This window comes from Balearica regulorum, chromosome 5 (genome assembly GCF_011004875.1).
Source record: "Balearica regulorum gibbericeps isolate bBalReg1 chromosome 5, bBalReg1.pri, whole genome shotgun sequence".
Taxonomy (NCBI): Eukaryota; Metazoa; Chordata; class Aves; order Gruiformes; family Gruidae; genus Balearica; species Balearica regulorum.
Window position 1 is genome coordinate 66706970 of NC_046188.1, and position 23421 is coordinate 66730390.

The 23421-nt window shown below is 39.9% G+C and overlaps 1 protein-coding gene across 8 annotated transcripts in view; it reads right to left on the bottom strand.

Moving 5' to 3' along the window:
• Window positions 1–23421, bottom strand: part of NAV2 (neuron navigator 2) — a 406583-nt gene that overhangs the window by 62630 nt on the left and 320532 nt on the right. The window contains exon 1 of one of the 8 annotated variants that reach the window (XM_075755359.1): window positions 1544–1760. The exons of the other annotated variants lie outside the window; for them this stretch is intronic. Within the exon in view, the coding sequence (XP_075611474.1) occupies window positions 1544–1641 (98 nt within the window). The 5' untranslated portion in view covers window positions 1642–1760. Of the gene's footprint in view, window positions 1–1543; window positions 1761–23421 lie in introns of those variants that run through there. 8 annotated transcript variants of the gene reach the window in all.

Genomic DNA, 23421 nt, shown 5'->3' on the forward strand with positions numbered 1-23421 from the left:
CTGCCCCTGCGGCCACTTGCCCACTGGCCAGGGCCACTGGTCCACCCGCTCCCCTAGCACAAATGGCCAATTGGGACCACTGGGCATCCTCACCCAGGGAAAGGCAGCTACAAAACACATCCACAGAGCCAAAAGCTCCAGCAGCTTACAGGTAGAATATGGCTCTTACGCTTCCCAGTCTTGTTTTAATCCCTCCTGATGCTGCAACTCCACTAGTGACACCAGTGCAAATCTTTTAAGATCTGCAGGCTGTGATTCCATGCAAGAAACATGCTGGCACAAAACGAAGAAGTGATATAAATATATAGATAGAGAGAGAGATATCCACACGCACACCAAGACTTGAAGCAATTTACAGTCACTATCAAAGTTGTTCATTATTCAGAATACACCGTAAAGCTTCTACGTAAATTCATCAAGGCAAACCCCTGTGCACAGCAGAACACAGATTTCACACATGAGCACTGCTCCTTTCACACAGCAGCATCAGCTGCAGCTAAGCACACGGAGACAAAGATAACGCAGATGTTTGCACACTCTTCCCCCCATCAAAAAAAAAAGGAGAAAACCACAAAATTTGTCTTGCTGAACGCATTACAGCCTGCTGACACGTGTCTTAAAATAAAGCTGAACTTGGCAATAAAAAGTGTAAATTTAATCACAGGGCACAGCACCGTCCCTCAGGAAACTAAACCACTGAAAAACAACCGTCGTTATCAGGCCAGTGATTTATAGAAGACACATACATAATCAAGTGAAATACTTTATTCTCAGCAATATGAAGGTATGTGGAAGATGTCAGCTACTACCAATTTGGAACGAGGTTTTTTCCTAGCAAAACTGCAACATCCTAAATAGGACCAATAAATCCTGGCTTATACCAGCCTTTAAAATTAGATATATTTGAGAGAAACTGTAAAAAGGAAAAAGATCTTCTATAACCTTACTCAGACAAACCAGGAAGCCGACAGAAATTTGCACGGGAGTGAGAGTAAGAACTGCGTATTATGTGCTAAAAAGCAAGTGCACTCTGGGCTGTGATATGGCCTGAAAGAGCCTCACACACGCCTTTGTTTCCCTGCAGGGTGAGCTCATTCCCACAGAGGTTCCTCCTCTGCACAGAAAGCAAACTTCCAGTGCTAAAATATAACAAAGCCCCCACAGTTTTCTGAGGCTAAAAGCCTGTAACACTAGTGGAAAGATAGCCGGTTAGATTGCAACCTATGAGACGCTAACAACTGGTCAATGTATCTCGCAGAATCCTAAAGCAAAGCCAGAAAAAGCAAATATAATAATAGCTGTCAGTTCTCACATACGGAATTTCTTATTACGTTATTCAAATATTTGTAATCTACTAAAACCAGATCGATTTCACGCAGCAAACGGCGACTCAAATGGAATAGCGCAGGGAGAAAACCTCTCAGATTTAGTCCATCATCTCATGTCTTTGCGTTGCTGCCAGCATTAAAAAAGCTAAACGTACTCACACAAAGGTGTAACACAACACACTTGCGTGCTTTCAAAAGTGCAGAAAATCTCTTACCTTGCAATATTCCCAGACCAAAGCACTTCTCCACTTTGCTGCCCATGAAGGATTCCAGAAAAGGGGCTTAGATTTATTTTGCAGGTTGATACCTTCATTAGGCTACCATCCAACACCCCCCTAAATAAAACAGCTTGTAACTTGACTATCTAGGAAGAGACTTGGAAAAAGTTGGAGCAAGGTTGTTTTCCAACAGAGCTCTCAGCATTCAGCAGCTCTGAAAGACACTGGAAAGTGAAGCCTAGCTAGAAGGTGATCATCAGAAACTTCCCCTAGAAAGAAATCTGATCCCTCAACAAAATTAACCTCTGAAGTGCTGAAAAAGTGAGAGGTCAAGACTTTCTGCTGGGACTAGGTCATCTGTGAAAAGCTGTAACCTGATGGCAGCAAAGCAGGCAGACTGGGTGCCTCCAGATCACATACCGTATCGGATGAAGTAAAAGCTCATGTCAGCAACCCAGTACACTTGAAGGTACTAAACGAGAGTATTTGATCTCAGCTAAAATCCTACAATCTGTAAAAGCGTATTTCCTACTCTGCTTTTATAGACAGATTCAGCAACGTGACTGCTGAAACAACTATACTTTTATGAGAATGTAGCAGGAGATGTACCCCAAATGTTTTAACATAAAATATTTGGAATACTGGTAAAATACAATTTTTTTTTTTTTTTTTTTGAGAGTAGAAAAACATTTTCAATACAAATGGTACTGAAAATACTGATTTATCCACTGGTATCCCCAATAAAGCCCTTATGAAACTGGGACAAGATATGCAAGATTTCTCTGAGTAGGTATTAATTTTTATTTATAGTTGTAAAGTAAGGGACTTATTACTTCCCGTCATTTCCAGTAGAGATGGGTATTTATACATATTTGATTGATAAAAATTTCTGGTTGTTAGCATTCAAAACTCTTATTTTAGCCTAATAGAAATACTTTCTGACAGGATTCTTCCCAGATCTCTGCATCCTGCCATACAGGTGGGATTATTTTATTCTAATATGGGAAATTACACCAGCTCTGTTTACTATGGGTAGTAGTGCTCAGAGGCACTGATTACCCTTATGCTAGATGCTGCACGAAGGTAACTTGTAAACATTAGAAAGCCCATAAGACAGCGAGAACTGGAAAGCTGGTCACTTAGAGCACATGTAGACTCATCATTCATGGAGTCCTCTGTGTGCTGATGGGCTCAGTGCGGGGGGGAGCATCTTCAGGCACAGAGGAGGAAATGGTACCTGTACCCCCCAAAAAAGAGCAACTGTAGAAATACAAAAGGTACATAGATGATGCAAAAGAAATTTTATACGGTGAGGGTGGTGAAACGCTGGCACAGGTTGCCCAGAGAGGAGGTAGATGCTCCATCCCTGGAAACATTCAAGGTCAAATTGGATGAGGCTCTGAGCAACCTGATCTAGTTGAAGATGTCCCTGACCATTGCAAGGGGTCGGACTAGATGGCCTCCAAAGGTCCCTTGCAAACTATTCCATGATTCTAAAACACAGTGGTGCTGGACAGCTGTGACTAGTGGGGCATGGAAGGCAGCACTGGAGCTTGGAGTAGAAGACTACTATGAGAGGTCAGGGAGCCCGTGGGTGAAGAACCAACAGACTGGTTCAATGTCACTGGTTCAATGTGAGCAGAATGGGGTCAGTGGGAGGAACGCTACAAGTAGATGCGTGAAGAGACTGGGGACAAGGAGTTGGAATAGGGAAACCGAGGTTAGCAGCGAGGTCTGGGAAGGTGGTCTGAGGCTGAAAAGAGATATCGATCAGATGTAACGCCACGGTGAGGAGATAAGACAAACTTGACAAACAGTTGAAAGTCAGGGAATTGGACTGCAAAACGGAGAAAACAGATGAGGAGAAAAATTCTGAGCTCAAAAAATTAAAAGCATATTATAGTATATATGCACAAGGAGAAGGGATTAAATTCAAGATAGAGCTTATAGTTTTTATCATGTTTTGTTATTTAAATTGGGGGAGACAGAAAGCACTGACTCTTGCTGTAGTTTGTACGGTTACTAGCATTGACCAGCACACTGACTTCCAGCCAAGTGGGAATATATAAATCCATTCCCTTTATTACAGAAAGACTTGTTCAGTAAGTAAGAAACTACATTTCTAATCCAACCGTTGTCCAGGTTACCGATGAGGGATGGCGTCATGAAAAGATGGCCAGCCTTTCAGATGGAGGAAGTGGAGAAGACAATGCTGTGCTGTCCTCTTAGCTGCACCTCAAGAAAACCATCAATCGTTTGGCCCGAAACCAAAGAGAAGAGAGGGAAAGAGTAGTCAGAAGTCAACTATACCCACGTATTTACTAACTCTGTTCATCTGGGGTACCCCATCTTAAATAAAATGCATCTTTTAGCACCAGGCTGTATTTTTGGTTGAAAGAGTTAAAATGCAAGTATTCAAGGGTTATAAAATAAAGACTCTGTGGAGATACTCTGCTGCCAAAACCTTCAAATGAGTCGCAGTCTGAGCTTGCCTTTCTACGCAGGAGTCTGTATTTTAGTGGCCACGGCGTCACTATAGCAACACAGAGAACTGGTAATTTAGAGGCTGGTGGATGTGACAACTTGCAATTTAGAACAATACTAATAATAAAAGCGGCTTGGGAAAAGCATCATTTAACACAAATGTTTGTGTTTTAAAATGAAAAAAGGCTGTTCATTTAATTCTGGTTTGGGGTTTTTTTGTTTTGTTTTTGGTTGGGTTTTTTTTTTTTTTGCAGCTGGATGACTATCTCTATTAAGTTAGTCTACTGGTGAATAAAAGATGGAAACACGACTCTTCTGCTTTTTGGTATGTCTTCACCCTAGAGTGCAGTCAACGCACCCTCTTCGCAATGTGCATGTGTATAAACACAAAGCTGCAGATGTCATTATCTCTGGTGAAGATTAGACAAGAATCACACAGCTTTTTCTAAAAAGAAGTATGTATTATCCATAATAAAAGCGATGGTGAAGACACTCATGGACTATTATTAATCCTTTCTTACCTCTGCTGAGTTTAACTGCTATCCTTTATTAACAAACCCTGTAAACTGCTCCTTATTCATTACTTGAATCACAGAATAGTCACTAGAGATAACTCAGATATTACAGACACTTAAAAGAATCAAAACTGGAATAGCAAAGCTTTCTTCTCATCTCTAACATCCTTCCTGTCTTCACCAAAACAGCTCCCACAAACGTGATGTTTCTTAATTATCTGCTCACGGAGCCGTACAGGAAATTAATGACTGACGTGCAGCTAATGGTAAATAAAAACAGCCAGAAATAATCTAATTCCAAAAATAATCAAATCTGAAATTGTAACCTAGGGGAAAAAAACATTGCATCTGTGGAATCACCAGTTCCAAATAAAACCAAAATCACAAGATTAAGGTACAGCATTACTCTCTCTACACCAATCTACAGCCCCATTGTCCTTCGCTTTCCTGGCAGCCCTTACGCTGCAAAAGAGGAGGGATTTTGCAACATAATACCCATAACACTAAATACAGAGGGATATTTCCAGATGAATTTTACATGTAGCAATAATCATAGTTTTATGGGTCAGGAAGTTCAGAAGATTAGTGTGTTATGGCTGCAGTTTATAAAAGCGTTTGTGTTAGAAGTTTCGCATAGCAATCGGGTGAGATAAGCTGTGAACAGCTTTACATTAAGTTCTTTTATGGTAGTTAAAGTTGGGGGAGAAGTAAAGAGACCCCAGGTATTAATTTACCTAAAGAACAGCTGCTTAGAAAAGGCTGCAAAGTGTCCTAATACTCAGTGTCATAAAATCACTGCACCTCCAATTGCTTGTTCTTTCTCCCCACGCTCATGTGCTATTCCCATTAACCTCAGTAAGAATTGTGTTCATGGTCGGAACTGAGCTAAAACTGTAGGCAACAATAAAAGACTTATCAAAGAAATGTGTGGTTTGATTCTTACTTGAAAAGGCCCAAAACCATAATTAGGGGTTTGCAGTCTAGGCTAAAGCAACACCAATCTTGCTGCGTTTCAAACTCTCCCTTAGAGAACACCATAATGCCTGAAAATCGGGGGTTTACTGCAATACGTTAATTTCCTTCATGTTTTTTTCTCATTAGATGAGATATATCAGTTAGGGAAATGTCTGCATTTGATGACTGCAATGATCATAAAAGCAATGCAAGCAGCGTAGACTGTAAAGACACTGCACTTTGTAATGCGTTTTATAATGCGTGGTATGAAGCGTCTGCCACATCTCACCCTGGAAGAGACTCCATTACAACTGGGTAAACTGATGTCTTAAAATAATCTCAAAAGTGATTTTTTTTTAAGACTTCTTTCTTTCTTTCCTCCTAATTATTTAAATTATTTAAACTATAGGGGTAAAATTCTACTTATCAACCTAAACAACCTGTGTTTTGTCTTAAAGAAAAAAGTGTAAAAAAAACCCCCAAACCAAATAAAACAACTTCTTGTGCTCACGTGTAATTGTCAATCCTGGGAAGATATTTCTAATTAAATCCAGAGGAACACTGGAAGCAAGATAAACCCACAGTAAGAGAAATGGTGGCAAATAGACCTTAGCTGCTACAACCCCGTGAAGTCGTGGTTTGCAGTGTGGTTCCAAAGGGAGCTTGGGAGCCAGGAGAAGTGGGTCTGGAGAAACGAAGCTCCATTTTTAAGTTCCCTTCATTCTGCTGAATGAAAGAGGCACTAAGTTTGCAGACTGATGAGGGATATATGCTATGAAAGTCTCTTCTTCGCATTCTTAAACCTCAAGGGTGACAGTCCTCTCTTGCCTTAAAGAGTTCCCCGAGAGGAACTTACATTATGGTGGTGCTGTCTGGATTCATTCATTTATTCATATAAGTGAACACATGAAGTGTAGAATACATCAGGACCTTGTTAAAATTACACATATAGGTAGTATGGCGCAGAAGAAAGTAAAAAAGAATCATCATGGTGGCTGCATGGGCATGTCAGCAATGCATGGGAGTCACCCCATTATACATTCAGAGAAAGATGGTAAGATTTTTCTAGTCCTGAGGCAAGTCCCTTGACTCCTAAGTCAACGGCAAAACTCCACTTGACTTGAAGAGGAGGGATTTTGGCCCCGAAAAGACTGCGCATACACAGAAACCCCAAATACGGGATAAGATTAATGATTTGGAATAAGATTATTGATTATTGAATTCATAACGCATCATGAAAATAGCACGTGGCAGACTCAGCATCTGACTCCCAGGAATTTCTTTTCACTGACCAACCGTTAAAGAAAACCACAGCTTCCTCCGACAAGGTGAAATGCATGCCTGATGGAGAAGAAAAGACTATTTATATACGCGTAATATATGATGTAAAAAGGGGTTTATAACATTTTATATTTCCTTAAAAGATTGTTTTAAAAACGCCAGTAGCCTACACGGAGCACTTGTGTTGACACAAGCGTGAGGCATACTTTTCACTATACCCACACTTCAAGCGCATAAGCACATCAGATTGAATGAACACAAACGGCTATTTCCTAGTGGCACTGGAGAAAGAAAAAGGCAACTGGAGCTAATCCAATAAAAACGGAGGATGCTGAGCAGGGATGCAGCTTGCACGCTATTATCCAAGAGGAATTCCAAATGAATGCAGGGGTTATACTCGGATGATGCAAACATTTGTTTCTAAATTCAAGCACATTAACAAGTCTCAACCTCCTTGAGAGAGAAACGTTATCAAAGTATTTACTATACACACAGGTGTATGTTTTTGTATCTCTGTTTTCTATACTATCTAATGTTTTTCAGCTATAGCAAATAATCAAAGCAAACAAAATATACATATAACAGGGCAAGTAGCTCATTAGTAAGAACAGTCTCTACAAGATGGAAAAAAAATATATGATCTTAAAACGCAAGCAGTTAATGTAGTGAAACCCAAGAATGAAGTATCGTTCCCATGGTTTTAAATGCAGTTTCCTTTGTGTCCTTCTCCAAACTCTAAAAATCAGTCCTCTTTCCAAAGAACATAACACTGCCAATCACAGATTTTAACACACATGCCATTGACCAAAGAGAAAAATTCAGGTTTTCCAAACTACTCCACTGAATAGATTAACAGCTTACTTCTACACTGTTGTAACACTTCCTTGTCTTTTGCAACCATTAAGCTTTTAAGCTTGATCTCTAACATACAGAGTTATAAAAATAGTGCAGCTGGTACGATTGCTTCTGAGGACTCTGAAAAAATGAATGATGAATATATAGCAGATGTCCACATATGATTTACAGTTTGTCTTCTGAGCTTTCTAACACAATGTCTTTGTCAACAAGCAATACAGTAGGGAACAGAAACATCAGGTATGAAAGAAGGTATACGAATCCATAATCCAGGAGCAAAATTCTTTTTGGCCAATGAGGTAGAGAGCAGCTCAGAGAGAAAATTTGAGTGACAGGTTCCATTTCAGCCAGCAGGACCAGGGGACTAGGTCAGAGGATGCATTCGGGCCCAGGAAGGATATGCCAGGCGTAATTATCCGCAGAACCACACTTAGATACTTCTGGTTGAATAAGCAGCTCTCCAAAGAGTTGCATTCTGGTTTTGAAAAGTGCTATAAAACTCGATTCACCCTCCCCTCCCATATATCCGCAACAAAATACTGAAATCATTACTGCTTAGTCAATAGCAGTCATTAACTATCTCATTGCAGTCATTACCCATCTCACGGCATCCACTGTAAAAGCACTGCTGCCAGCTACATGTATCTGAGTCAAATCCGGTTCGGTTATGATCAATAGAGTTCCCCCATCTTAATTGCTTCGGCTGGCCCCTAATTAGATATATCTCTGCATTTACAGTTGTTTATTGTTGCTGTGGCTGTTAAAAAGCTAATACATCCCACTAGAAAAGTAAACTCATTTATCCTAATTAAAGTAGAACTATTAAATCCAGCTAGTATCATTACAGCTTGATCTTTAGTGTTTGAAAATCCTCTGTTACCAAGTCTATAAACATTCAAACCACATAAACACTTCAACTGAGTAATGAGCAACCAACAAAGATGCAAACTCTCAACTTCAACAAAAATTAATCTTCCTTTATTTTGAGAGTCCACCTGCATTTTTATAATAAAACAAAGGGATCTACTTCATCTGTACAATGCAAGGATGTTCCAAGGACTGTATCCGAGCCAAAAGACATGCCTCTCAGATTACCTTGCAAAATCTTTCCACTCTCTTTTGAGCGTGCTTTCCCATGCGAATTGCTTTTTTCTTATTCTTACTGGTCTCTTAAAAAGACTAACTTGCCATGGCCAAATGCACAATAGACTACTAATGCAATATAGAATTTCAGATGTTTCTTCTCCCTGCCACTATTATCTATGCCTGGTTAAGAAAACCACTAAAGTTTTCTTTAAATCTATAATATTCCTAACATAAAAGGAACTGAATCAAACCACTTACCTTCAAGGCAGCATCTTGAACCAGTGTCCGCTTTTAAACAAAAGCCTTTTCTAGCTCTACATTTTAAGATTTGGAGAATAATGCTGGCAACTCTCACAACTCAGTATTTTTGCTTATTCAGAGATAGATATTATTAATTAAGCAGTAAGAAAACCCCAAGCTTGTCAGCTAAAACACTGAATTTAAACTAATATTTGAAAATTGCAGCTGAAGAGGAGCATGCCCTCCATGAAACTCCTTCATTATCTCATAAACACCTGTGGCAATCACAACTTGCCCACATGAACTTCTGACTTCACTAAGCTCTAATAAAATGTAGCTGTAGATCACCTGAGAAGACTAATGGTCCTCCCGATTAGACTATTGCAGCATGCATTTCAAGTAGCTAAAGAATCACCTTGAATGTGTAAGCTTGACTGGAGGAAATTTCAGCTGGTAGACTTGCTCTTATCAAAAGGTCAACATTTCAGCTACAGCATCAGTAAGCTGAAAAATTATTTACCGTTGCTCAAAAACTATTCACTTAGAAAACACTCTTCTCCCTGCAAATACAGAAAGCCTCTAAGGGTGAAATGTTCTGCTTTTATTCCGCCAAAAGGACAGGATGGCAGTCGACACGTTGTTTAGACTCTGCAGCGTACCAATGGGCAATCGTGGTTGCCTGTGCTCATGAACAGCACCAACTCTGCTATCTCAGTGCTACCTAAATCTCTGTCCTTTCACAGATGCTCAGCAGAAGCTACCTCAGAATAACAGTAGTGACCATAAGCCTACTGGTTTCCTCCTCAGGGCAAGCTACGTGGAGCAGAGATTGCAACTAGTAGACAACTGGGCAAATTCAGTTCACGTTTCCGTTCCAGGGATGAAGGTTGGTGTAGACACAGTGGGCTACTGCAATTGCAATGCAGAAGAGCATGGGGCTTGGGAAGCAGAAGATCTGCAGAAGGAACAACAGAGTTTAATGGGTGCATAACCGGGCTGGTGTAACAACACTTCCTTGGGATCCCACCTGAGTGCTCAGCTGCAGCAGTGACAGCCTGGCATAAGGTCTGCACACAACGGAGCGAGCATGCAACCACCCATGTGAACTTGAGTGAGCAGCACCTCTTCCTTCAAAATTATTAAATCCATTAATTTTTCTCTGGAACAGCAAATCCTTTTAATTCCTGTAGAGTCTATGATAACTATAAAACAGGCAGAGTGAGCTGCAATGGGACGTGGGAACATCAGTGGCAATAACAACTGAATATTGATGTGGCCAGCTATTGCATTTAACAGTTATTTTCTTTTGAAAGTGAACTACTAATTCCAAACATCTGTGCCTTATAGGGCCCAGATTATCTGACACCTGATATCGTTATCTGATACCTGAAAAACTAATCTGGCAATAACTTGTAAGTTATATTCTTACAGTTTCCTAACTGGTAAATATTTCTATTATATACCTTATGGACTATGTTAAATATTTAGTCTGGAATGGCAGATAACAACTCTTAGATCTTTTCCCAAGATACTATAGGTATTTTATAGGGTGTCATTCTTTTCTACCACTAGCCATTCTCATCCTATGGACCGAGTTCTACTTGTCTTATTCATTTAAGTTAGTAGGTCAGGAGGACAAGCGGGAACTTTCAATTACACATAACAAAATGAGAAATGCTAGGCATCCAGAAGATGTGTGGAAAGGAGGGAAGAGAAGAAAGAATAGGAGGAGCTGCCCTTCAGACCCAGCTCACCAAAAGTCCAGTCTTCCCAATGGTCAGAAATACTATGGGCACAAGATTAAAGCACTGATCTCTCATAAACATGGCTCTGATCGACGTGTTCAAACATTTTTCAAGAAGTACCTCTGCCCACACTATTTTATCTCTTCACAGAGCCAGGTCTCACCTGTCCTCACCCATAAAATCAGTATAAAACTACTAAACTTTGTGCTCTGGTATAAAGGCACGGCAATACACACAAGCAGGCACCTGGTAATTAGCCAATGCGGGGTTAATTATTATCACACATCATTGCATTATCATGCATTCATGCCCCCTTTTGTTTCACTTTATTTTCATTATAATCAGGTGCAAGGACAGATGTTGTCAGTGCCAGGAGTGCCACTAACCCTGGGTTTCTTCCGTGAAGGTCTCTGGTATGTGTGGTTATCTTCAGGGCGTATCTGGCTCGGCGTGCTGCTGCTCATTGTATTAGCGATTTATTTGCACTCGAAAACTTTGCAATATTCATTAACGTGATGCATCGTTTTACAAAAGAAAATGCTAAAGACAAAAACTAAGATGTGCATTATTGGCTATGTGCAGACTGTAATTAACATGCATATGATCTGTATGCAAATCATGTTATTGAAAATAGTGACTATTAGCATAACAAGTGCTTATTATTTATCGAGATGCAACTCAAGCAGGCATCCTGCTGGGGTCCAACATCCTTCCTTTATACACCACCATCTTTTCTTCCTCGGTTTGCACATTCTTCTCTCCTCTTGATGATTAACAGCACAGAAAACAGGGAGACTCCCTTCTGTGCCTTTGTTTAAAGGGGGAAATCTTGTGTGTTTAATTGCTCTCAAGCATCTGATCCAGTTCAAAGCTCAGCGGAGCCTCTCCTATGGTGCTGCATACCCCTCCCGCCCCCACCATCACTGAACTGCGGGCTGTTTAAATGATCTGTTAATATATGCAACTTCACCTACATTATCTCTCTAATTCTGAACTGATAAGTTAAAAGCAGTAGGCTTCTGTCTTTTTTTTTTTTTTTTTTAAGGGACAAAATGGGAAAGTGCGAGAAAACAAAAGCTCAGCCATGTGAACTCAATTTTTTTAATGTCGTGCCACCCTTCTCATATCATACTGCAGATGAATTTAACCTTTTAATCATTCCAGCCATGAAATGTAACAGAAAAGCACAATTTTACTTTTTTCAGTAGGTCTGAGCAAAGCTTTCTGGCTGGATCAGTTTTGCTAGCCGAGAGGTCTGCATCTCTGTTCCCTCCCTCCACTCCCCACCCTGCAGAAGTCCTGAGGTCCCAAGGTCTCTGCAGGACTCTTGAACCTTTCCTAATAGTTCTGCAAGAGCAAAAAAACTTGCAAAACTGTTCCTTGCCCAGTAATTCCTTCCCCAGCCCCAGCCCTGCCGCATGTTTGTTCTCTCTGAGGCTACACCCTCTGCTTCAGATGGCTGTCTTACAGTAATGAAATAATTATCAGGGGGAATGATTTCAATTATTTATCATTTTGCCAAAATCGAGCTGTTTGGCCTGAGGTTTTCCAAACTGCATGCCAACCTAAGGATAGACTTTGGGCTCAGTTAAAAATAGCACAACAATTTCTGAGTATCATTAGAAAAGATACATGATTTTACTATTAAGTTATATCGATCGTCCCTGAGAAACCTTGTCTTGCAACATAAATTTTTTTTTTATTTGATTCTGGAGGGCCTTGGAGAACAAGGACAGTAAGTCTAGAGGTGAATCTGAGACTGTATGGGGACAAAAAATAGTATGTGGAAAATAAAAAAAAATAGTATGTGGAAAAAAAATAGTAAAGGGAAAACAAATTTCGATGGAAACTCTGAAGTTGGAGGCTGGGACCTGCTGCACAGAAGCAACAGAACAGGGACAAGAAGCCTCAAGTGGGCCTGAAGAAGGAAAAAATTGGTGTGGGACAAATTGGAAGGGAAATATCAGAACTGAAATTGCCTGTAAATATAGATTTTGATACATCCATTCAAGGCCAGGTCAGATGGGGCTTCGGGCAACCTGGGCTAGTGGAGGGTATGGAGACCATGGCAGGGGGGGTTGGAACTAGATGGACTTTAAGGTCCCTTCCAATCCAAACCATTCTATAATGGGACGCTTCCCACCCCCCCCTTTTATGATTCCTATTTGACTGCAGGAGACAAATCTGCTGCAGAGATAGACCGCTGCTCTACCACGATGATGGCTGTTTCTTGGGGAACCCCTGTCTGCTTGTCACAGCAGGTGGACTATGCACAACTTCCATTTTCCGTTAACGCAATTTTTCATATGCAATACATCCATAGGCTCAAATTGTTCCCTACCACTCGTTATTCTTTGAGATCCTGAGAACTTTGTAAGCCTACCTTCTAACCAAACACAACACCTTTACACCACAGCGGTGACACAAAAGCAGCTTAGAAGCAGCAACTGGAATTCAGTTGGAAATTCATTTTGTTAACAAGAGGTTTTAAGGCACTCTCCTCCCCCCTTCTACTTTGGCAAGCTTTACATAAAACTCTCAAACTGCCAGTTCTGCTACTGCTACAGTCATGTTTTAGAGATGGTTTGGAATTTTTTTATTAAATATCATTAAATATCCTGTTGGTTTATTAAAAAATGTAACTCTTCACAACACTAAGACTCCCTTGGACCCTTTGTTAATTTTCGTTGCTAATCATCCAGGGGAGATGTGGGAGTTCAAGGACTTCAACCTTAATTTTTTCCATCCCACTTCCGTGGCCTGATAGCTCCACAATAGCCAAGAGTCCAATTAACACCTTTCAGTATCTTGTGTTGATATTATTTCCAGCAAATAATTTGGCCGGAGAGACAGAGAGAAATATTCTTACAGAAACAACCTAAATAGAGGAGGCCAAACCTGAGATCCCTGCTCCCGTCAGGCACAGCAGAGACCTTAACTTGGCTTTTTACATTACAACCTTAATCACTGCATCACTGCTCTGTCTATGGGAAAAAAAACAAACCAAGAACCCTTATTTTCTGTTTTATCCCAGCGCAATAACGAAATGAAAATAATTTTAAAGCAGTCTTTCATCAATCTGTCCTATTTCAATATGAGCAGAACGTGGCCATCTTGTTAAGGCTGAGCTGTGAAATGGTGTCTCACTTTGCTATCAGAGACTTAACATAAACCAGTACTGATAAAGACAGCTCTAGTTCTGTGAATTCCTCTAGAATTAAGGAGTGGTCATTGGATATCTTTGTTTAGAGACTTTCATGGAGTGAACTGCACAAGGGATGATAGGATGAAAGGATAAAAATCACACACAAAAAAGAAAAAAAAAACCCAAACAGATTACTGGTTAGATTAAACTACAAGGAAAGTCCTTGCCTTCAGTATTAATAATGAGATAAACAAAGATTCATCTGGAAAACCCCTCTTTGGTTATTCACACCACCATGCCTCAAATGTGTGATGGTGCTTTGATTCATATAGATTTCTAAAAGCCTCAAAGGACAGACTTCCCAGAGTCCAGTAGACAAGTCAGTAAGTGCAGAGAGGTTTTCCTTAAGTCACTCTATGTTCATCCATTCTACTTAAGTTATAGCTCCAATTCATTCCTATTCCTGAAAATGTCCAAATAAAGTTTTGTTTTCCTCCCATGATCTCACCCAGCCTTGCTTAGCCAAGTTGTAAGTTACCTTTGGCTCTCATTTTTTTTCTTTCTAAAATAATCCCTTGTTCCGAAATGATTCGATAACATATACATTGCCATAATAAACTTCACCACATCACCATGTATTGCAAGCTCTGTCATTCCAACAGTGTTAAAATCTAAAAGTGAAATCAGATACTGATGTCATTAAATAAGAGGAGAACGTATCCAAAGCATGCAGTGACTTTAAGATTCAAACACGTTTCATGGACAAAGTTGGGTTTCAGAAATTCATTGAGGACAAAGGTAGGCACAAAGAAATCCCACCCCTCCAATGAAAGCACAATGCATTGCTTGGAAAGAGAGAAATGGCTGCAAGAGAAAACACTTTGGTAGCATAGAGGGGATGATGTAGGAAAGGAAAAATAACTGGGTCAAGTATGACTGGAATTGTGGTGGTGGAGAGAGGGAAAACATATGGTATGACTCACAGGAAAGAATGATTATTAGTCACATGTTTAGCTCATTACAGCTAGCGTAAGGTCAGCCCATAAAACCATGAGAGAAGCAGACTGTCACTAAATTGAGAAATGGTCAGAAGCTATTGCAGAAAGAGACCCAAACTCTAAGCCACAGTGTGGAAGACACCTCTGTTTCTACCTTCCGGATGTTGGTGGCCAAACCACCAGCATGCTTTGACCAAAAGCAATGACAGGCAACTTCATGTTGCCATATGGCATACTTGCTTTTAACCTACATTAACAAAAAAAGTGGCTTAGTGGTTATCATTAGAAGCCAACAAAGAATTTCAATAGTAATTAGAGCACAGAACTCATATCCTGCCTTCAGCTTGAAATCACAATCTTATTTCAGAAAATTTGTGTCTGTCTTTTGCATGCACATTTAAGACATCAGATAGGTATAAACACAGATTTCTTGCCAGCACCCAATCCATCTCATGAGTCCTTTGGTTCAGAAATGCTCTCAAAGCACAAACAGATAGATACATTCTTTATCTAGGAGTAGTTAGAGAATCCCCACGGTCCCAAAAATATGGATTAAATAGAGTGTAATGCTCTCCTAAATGAACATAACCTCTGTGAACTTCAGCTGGCACGAGATACTCATCTCTCTTTCCCAGAGGCTCATGTTGGTGATTCTTCCTTCTCCTTTTCCCTCTCCTCTCTTTCCATAGAGATACACAGTTTGTCTACAAATACATTTCTAGCTCTTTCCTGACAATAATGTGTTCTTCCTTTCTGCATTCAAAACAGTTCCAGTTTTGCAAATGCAACATTATATTTCAGTCATCTCTGAAAATAAAAATGAAATCTTTGCATAAAAATGCAAATGAAACATAAAACTATGCATGCACATATTATTTGATAGTATCAAATAACATCAATAGTTTCAAAGAGATGTTTAAGGCATTAAGTCATATTACGAAGAGTATTTCTAGCTGCAAGTTTCACAACAAGAATAAATCAATCTTGACAATGAACATGAAAGAGGGAATAAAACCTTTTTGAACACTCAAGGTGGTTTGTTCATTTCCCTCAAACTAAAATAAATGAATTAGTTGATATATATGAAAATTAACGTAAGCTAACAACATAATCAGAGAAGATAAACTTTAAAGTTAAAATTAGATTAAAAAGATAAAAATATTACTTGAGGGTGATGAGAGCACATGGTAACTCCACAGGACCTGCTGAGCTGAGCCTTTGTCAGTTAAGAAACAACAACAACAAAAAAAATCGTATAGTTAAAAAGAGCTGACCTCAGCCCTTGGACTTTGCTCAGGCACTAATCAGACTTCCAATGTTTAGTGCTGATCCTCTGGCTACTTATTGACCATATATACCTGGACACACATAAACATAGCCTCCAGCAATGTGGTAGTTACTCAGGCTCCCTATGCTAACACTGCACACAGGTTTCGCACTGTTCCAATGCCACTTACGTCAAATTAATTAGTCTCAAATTGCAGCAATCACTATTAATAAAATTAGATGTTTTATTTTTAGTGAGAATATCAAAAACTTTAATAAAAACAAATTACATGCATTCTCATAATACCGCTGTAACAGCACAATGTGGCTCCAAGAGTTTCCGCTGTAGAGTATGTAATTATTTATCCTGGCCAAATGTATATTTAACTGTATATACTTCAGCAACATAAGACCATCACGTGAAAGACTTAATGCCTGTTTGTGTAATAGCAGAGCATTTTTAAGCCCCATGCAGCTGCGTTAACACTGGGAGGTTTAAGCCTCGGGATGTTGGGGCTCAACTCAGAAAGATCCGGAGCAAAGTGACTACTTGTTCTGCGGAGTCTCAGCCTCGCTGCGAATCCTACAAGCTGTCATAAGAAGGTCACAAAGTCACCTTATCATACTGCTGGAAAATCCCTGTACCATCAGGAAGCTGAGGAATGGAGAAGAGCAGAACAGGGTTTACAGATAAGAAGGGTACGGATCCCCAATATGGAATAGCTTGTTGGCCCCCGAGGAAGTTATCGTGACACCAAGGAATGGCCTGATGTAAACGTAGTAGCTCCAAAATCCCAGGACAGCAAAAATATAGTTATGCACTTTTGTCCTGCCACTGCAAAATGCAGCAGAGCTGCTCTCCAGAGCCGGAAAGTCCTTCCAGTGGGGACAAACGCTCATTCTACATGCTCCATAGCCCCCGATTCCTGCACTTCTATCTGTGCAGGCACACACGGGAAATGAGACTTTCCCCTCTTTATGACAACCCAGTTATAGCTGGTAGATAAGGTCTGTGAGAGGAGGGGAGAGAGCACCTCTCCTCAAGTGCCACAGAAATAGGGAGCGAACCTTCATTTTATCTGAACAGATCTTCTGCCTCCACGAATACTAGTTTGGGGACACATACCTTTCTTTTGACACCAGTCAGCCCAAACGTATCTCTGGTACTTTGTTACCTTCTAACGCAGGAGCTGCCATTCAGGGCAGCTGAAGGAGATGACCGCTTATGAAACATGCAGCGTTCTAAATACGAGTTCAAACTTGTGGATACTTTAACAGCTTCTCCCGCTACGCTGCAGATGTGTGTTGGATATACAGGACTATGAGTACCACCCAACTTTAAACATTAGTTAGCTGTCCAAATTAGGAGTCTCATTTCCCTCCACAGGCAATGGATCCTTCAAAGCACCCGGATATCCTGAATTCCTTGGGGGCTTCTCACCGATGACAGAAGGTGTCCCCAACACCATGTTTGAAAGCTCTTCACTGGAGCGGACAAGACTGGGAATAAATGACTGAATAGTCAATAAACATAACCAATAGAGTAAAGAAAAAAAACCCAAAAAAACCCAAAGCTCAGAAGAGCATGCCGGAAGATCTTACACTTGGACTCAGAATTTCAATATCATTTTCCAAACAATACGATTACAGGAAACATTCAGCCACTAAACAGAAAGCTTAGGTCCTGGCTACTAACATTAATATTTCTATTAACATGTAAGCTAATACTAATAGAATATTACTATAATCACAAAAGAATATATATACATAGCTGTAGAACAGAAGCAAAAAACACTAAAGAAAAATTCTAATGAAACATACAATTACGGACAACTCCAAAGCCCCAACAAAATATCTAAGAAGGGCAAATAAAGACCAAAGGTAGAATCTTTAGGTTTTGGGGTAACGAGACATTTAGTAACGCACACAATATTTGAAGAAAATAATCTGTCTTGAAATTTGCTTTACAGCCACAATGAGCTTCCAAGCTCATCAAACAGCCCAAAACTGGGATCTTTCTTTTGGAGTTTGACAGCTGTCTGCTATTAGTTTTATCTATTCAATCTCCAAATCCCAAACTCAGAGGTTAGTGGTGTAGGTCAGTTGTGAGACTATGTTGACTCTCTTGCCATTTGACATGGAAAACCAAATAACAAAGTCTGCACTATGTCAGCAAGCATTTCGCATTCTTTGGTTTGTCATGCAAAGCACAAAGACCCTGATACAGTTCAAAACGGTCTTTGTATCTACAATCTTGTTTACCCTTGGAATACAAGCTTAATTTCCCACATGCCTAAAGTGTTTTAAAAGCCGCTTCATAAAACAGAAAAGACAGTGCTGATCTCTGGCAAAGGAACCAGAAATATTGGGGGTTTCAGAAGAGCTTCCCAATCGGCAATTAGATCAACTTTATATTTACGCACATAAAGCGGGTACGTACGAAAGGAAACGTAACGTCACTTCAGGAAAATCTAGTTCCAGTGGTGTGGGATCATGACTTTGCCATCCCTAGATGCAAATTATACAGCTGCTTAAATTAGACAGTTTTCTTCCTATTTCCACAGAATCAGTACCCACAATTCTGCAAAAGGCAAGGTCCCTTCACCTGTACACAGCAGCCTTCCAGGGGAAGTGACAAACTGTCCACAGTGGAATGTATCGGCAGAAAGAAAGTCCTAACTTAACCGCAATGAGTTGCTCCCTTAAGGCACCTGCCATTAGCTTTGTAACGAACTTCAGCTCCGGACTTAAGCATTTTAATTAGATGTTACAGCAAAGGTGGAAATACCTCCTAAAATAAAAAGGAGTGCAGAATCACAATCACAGTAATAAAAGCAGGGGGCATGGCATGAAGAAAAAAATGTTTCATCAAGAAATGTAGTTCCTAAAGCCTAGATCTAGGCTATCTCTTCAGTGTTTAAATCTAGGCAAAAAAGCAATTTTGAAGAAGGGTTTTAAAACTATAGTGACAGTCAAGCATGTAAAGATTATCTACTTATCTACTAATTTTGGAGAGAACAGCTTGCAATTGCTGGGTGTTTTATTTGCTTGGCTTGTTTTTAGAGGTGAGTAGTAGAACTGTACCTCCTCATTGGAAGAAATTCTTGAAAGAGGTGAAGACCTGCTCTCAACTGCGTTGTCAGCCGGTGGAGCTACTAAACCAGGTATGAGTTAAAAGAGAAGAATAGGATAATTCTTGGCTTCTAGGATGCACAAACATCATAACTGCAGTAAAATCTACTCTTCTTTTTATTGGCCATGGATACATGGAAAAGGGACTGTCCCATAGGAAAAACAACTTGCATTTTTTACAAAAAGTCAGTTAACCATTAGGCACAAAATTGCTTCAAGTACCAACCCCCTCCATGTCAATCATACACCTGCTATTGCTACACGATGTGATAATCTAAAACCTGGATAGAAATTTTAAAACAAATACAACCTCCGTTGGAAAATTATCTTCTACTTTAAGCTGTTCTCTCCTCAGAACTTTCTAGCCTTCAAACAGTCCCCAACCACACTAAGCTGACTGTTGGAAGCAAATGCTTTGCCGACCATCACACAAAGAGTAAAATTAGACCAAGCCCGAGAAACCAACAAAACTTTCCAATCTATCTCCACACCATCATGACTCTCTAAACAGAATGGACACTATCTCCAAATCTTACATAAGTACTTTCCCGAAGGTAGCATACTTCATTCAGCGTACCACATGTATCCCCAAAAAGAAAAAAAACCCCAACACCAACAATATTACTGTGCCCACTGAAGGAATTCACGTGCCACAAAGCTGAGAAGAACCTGGTTACCCCAAGGGGGGCAATTCTCACACAGCCACTTCATCTCTGATCTCTTCCTTCTCATCCTCAAGGGAGTTCTATAAAGCATCTTCAAAGAATAAACGAGAGTATTAAAATAATAACTCTGGTGGATATTAAAAACCATAGATTCAATAAAGACACAGCCTTTACAGCCTGTAATAATTTGCTCCCTCTCCTCAGTTAACCCCTCCGTGTTACACAGGGGATAAATCATCTGTATCTCTCTTTTCTGCAGCACACCAACATCACGTTGTGCCTTTCCTTGCTAAATCTTCTTCTGCTTCTTAGGTACTGTCTGTCTTTAAGAGTTAGTCTAAACTACTACTACATCCATGTAAATTTAGAGCAACTTTTCTTCAACTTGTATTTAGTAATGAAAATTCTTGCTTCTGTTGCAGACCCAAAGAAAAGCTTACGTGCCCAGAAGTTTGTCATCTTTAGCCCACTGAAACGGATCTGCCAAAAGACATTGCTTCCCTTGACTAACCTTGCCGCATTTGCAAGTAGAATGTCTTTTTTTTCTTTTTTTTTTTCTTTTTTTTTCTTTTTTTTTTTCCTGTTTGGTACTGCTCATTTCAGCCCTCGGGTACACTACTCTACCTTTGCTTTCAACTACTATTTGTTGCTTAACTTTGCAATTACTTTATGTAACCTAAAACCACTTTGGATTATAGCTTGTAAAAAGATTCCTTGGGAAATAAAAGTATATGGTATTGTGATTTTAATCAGCAGATCCCAAGGCCATAAACTTCAAAGAATCTTTGCAATGTGAATTTCCCTGTTTCTGTGAGTCAGTTTTCAAGATAAAGGTGGGATCTTTCAAAGACAGAGAGATGGGTATCTATAGGTACCAAGGTGCGACTTGCATCTTTAGAAACAGTAGTATTTTCTTTTTAACTTAGTGATAAAATCCAAACAGATGGTCAGGCAGAGTAGATAATCTGTTAGGCATGAATAATCTCACCAGTCCTGTGACTTTGCTGTTAAGCAACTATACACGGGCATCTCTTTACAAATTGCAGTGACTCAGAGCACAGATACAGTGAGCAATGAATGCTCAGGTGTTGGAACTTCACTTACTTTTTGATCTATTTTATTTTAAAGCAATTTAGAGACTTTGAAATTATTTTCTAGAAAACTGAGCTTATTTAGCGTATCGGGTCCTTATATAGGGGTGTTCCACTGCCCTAGCAAAGAAAAAAATGGAAAAAACAGAATTTATAAATTATTTTAATCATAACAACTGAATGCAAGTACAATTGCCAGGGCTTTTTGGAAGTGAAGGAACTGTGAACTGATTGCAAGCAATTTTTCCGGCAGAGTGCTAACAGCTTGGCAGCATCTTTCTGAGCTGAGATCTCCTGAGCTCTGTAGATGACTTCAACGGATATAGTTACTCCTCCTGACAGAAAGGACATCCTCCCTTCACAAACCCATTCACATAATATACCCAGATGGATCTCCCTGCAAGTTCATTTACTGCGAAACTCCACAAACACTTATGTCAACACTCCTGAGGGAGCATTGCAGGAGCAGGAGATGCTGTGGAGGAAGGAGATGATGGGAATTCCACTGCCATTACAATGCAGGAATATCTATTGCTACATATTTTTACAACGGTTGGGTCCACCTGAAGTTTAAGATATAACCCAGTCACGTTTTAACATTTTAGAACAGTCTATCCAGTCTATATCGCTATTTCAGACACACTTTCTCTGTTTTTCCCCTTTTCTTATGTGCCATGCTACCATTGCTAGAGTAGCAAAGCTATGATGAGATAGGTAGTGATGGGATAAGCATTCCTAACAGATATGCTCTGTGAATTGAGGACCTAACTCCTCATCTGCAAAGCCAGGACTTGCAGACACCTCCATTTAATTTTAGCTGCATTGGCTCAGTTAAGAGGAAAAACTGAAAAAAACCCCACGCTTAAGACTTAAAGCTGCCTTATCCCACTATAAAACTATATAAAGAATATCTTAACAAAAATTTCCTTTTTTTCTTTCAAATATCTTAGTATTTTCCCATTGTCTACAATAAAGTAGCACCTAAAAAGAAGAAAATTTGATGCAGCTTCTTGTGTGATACCCATCAAACCATGTCTGTAATCCTGTTTTCAGTGGAATTTGCCTCTTTCCAAAAGCAGTGTCATCTTCTCTCCCCGCTTTTCAGAACAGGCCAGTACTGCCCCCCAACTTGACGACTTGCTTCGACTTGCTTTTCAGCTCTTCTGAAGTGCAATCCAGGTTCCCATGGTCATGAAGGCAGTCCACCAACCTCCCTCCAGCACTGAACACTAACCCATCTTTTTAGTAATCTCATCACTGTAACAGGATTCCAGAAATTAAATTGCAGTTGGTGAACTTAAACATACTCCCAGTCAAAGGGGTTTACTCCACGAATCAATGTGGAGCATTGTCTACTAACTGAGCCAAGAGACATTTAACCTTAATCTGTTTTTATAAAATGCAAAACAACAGCAAAATACTACTCTTCAGCTATTTTTGAAAACCGTAATTTTTTTACCATTTGTAGAAATTACTATGAAACAGCATCTGAAACAATCTGCAATGACGTTCTTATTAATAGTGATATATCTGTGCTCTGCATGGAACATCCTCTGGCTTTCTGCTCAGTTTCTGCTTCACTTCCAATTCTTTCTTCCTGTCCATCTCCTCTCCTGGTTCCACATTCGCCTCTGGGATTATCCAAAAATCTTGCCAAAAGCAGGAAATCCTACTGAGATGCTACTGACTGCCAGGATCCAGCTTCAGCCACAAGTCCTTCTGAGACTTAAACTGAACACGCTCTTGTTTTAAGTGCAGAGCAACAAGAGCGTGCCAAGATTGTCACTGTAGTCATCATCGATCTGAACCGTGATACAGAAACACTCAATCCCACCCATGCTCAATACCTGAGCTACGCTGTACCTACAGCCCACCAATGCTGTAGCTGTTGGAAGCAGCAAGACAATGCAACGTGCTCTCTGATGAGACAGGTCCTTACAGTGAGACGCTGGGAAGACCCTTTTAGGCCTTATACTCTTATGCAAATATGTGTAATTCACACAACCTCAAATTAAATTGTACAAGTGAAACAATCCAAGTCAATCGTGCTTGGAACTAGTTATTTATGCACTTCATCACTGAGGATTTTTAAAGAAGTCATATAGACATTTCCCTAACAACAGCATGAAAGTTACTCTCGACAAGTTCACTGTCATTAATAGTCTCCTAACCTATTCGCAAGGATACGATAAGTCAGCACAAGTCTGAATTAACTTATCTAAATAATAGGTTATACAAGTAAGCAATTACAGAAAGATTTACTCAAATCTAAGTTTCAAATATCCTCCCTCTTATCTATACGTATTCATAAACACAAGTTACGTACATTAAAGTAAGGGCAGAATTAAGACTCAGATCAAGCAGCTGCGCCTGACAATGTGAAATCAACTTAAATAACCAGATGGTACACACCGAGTC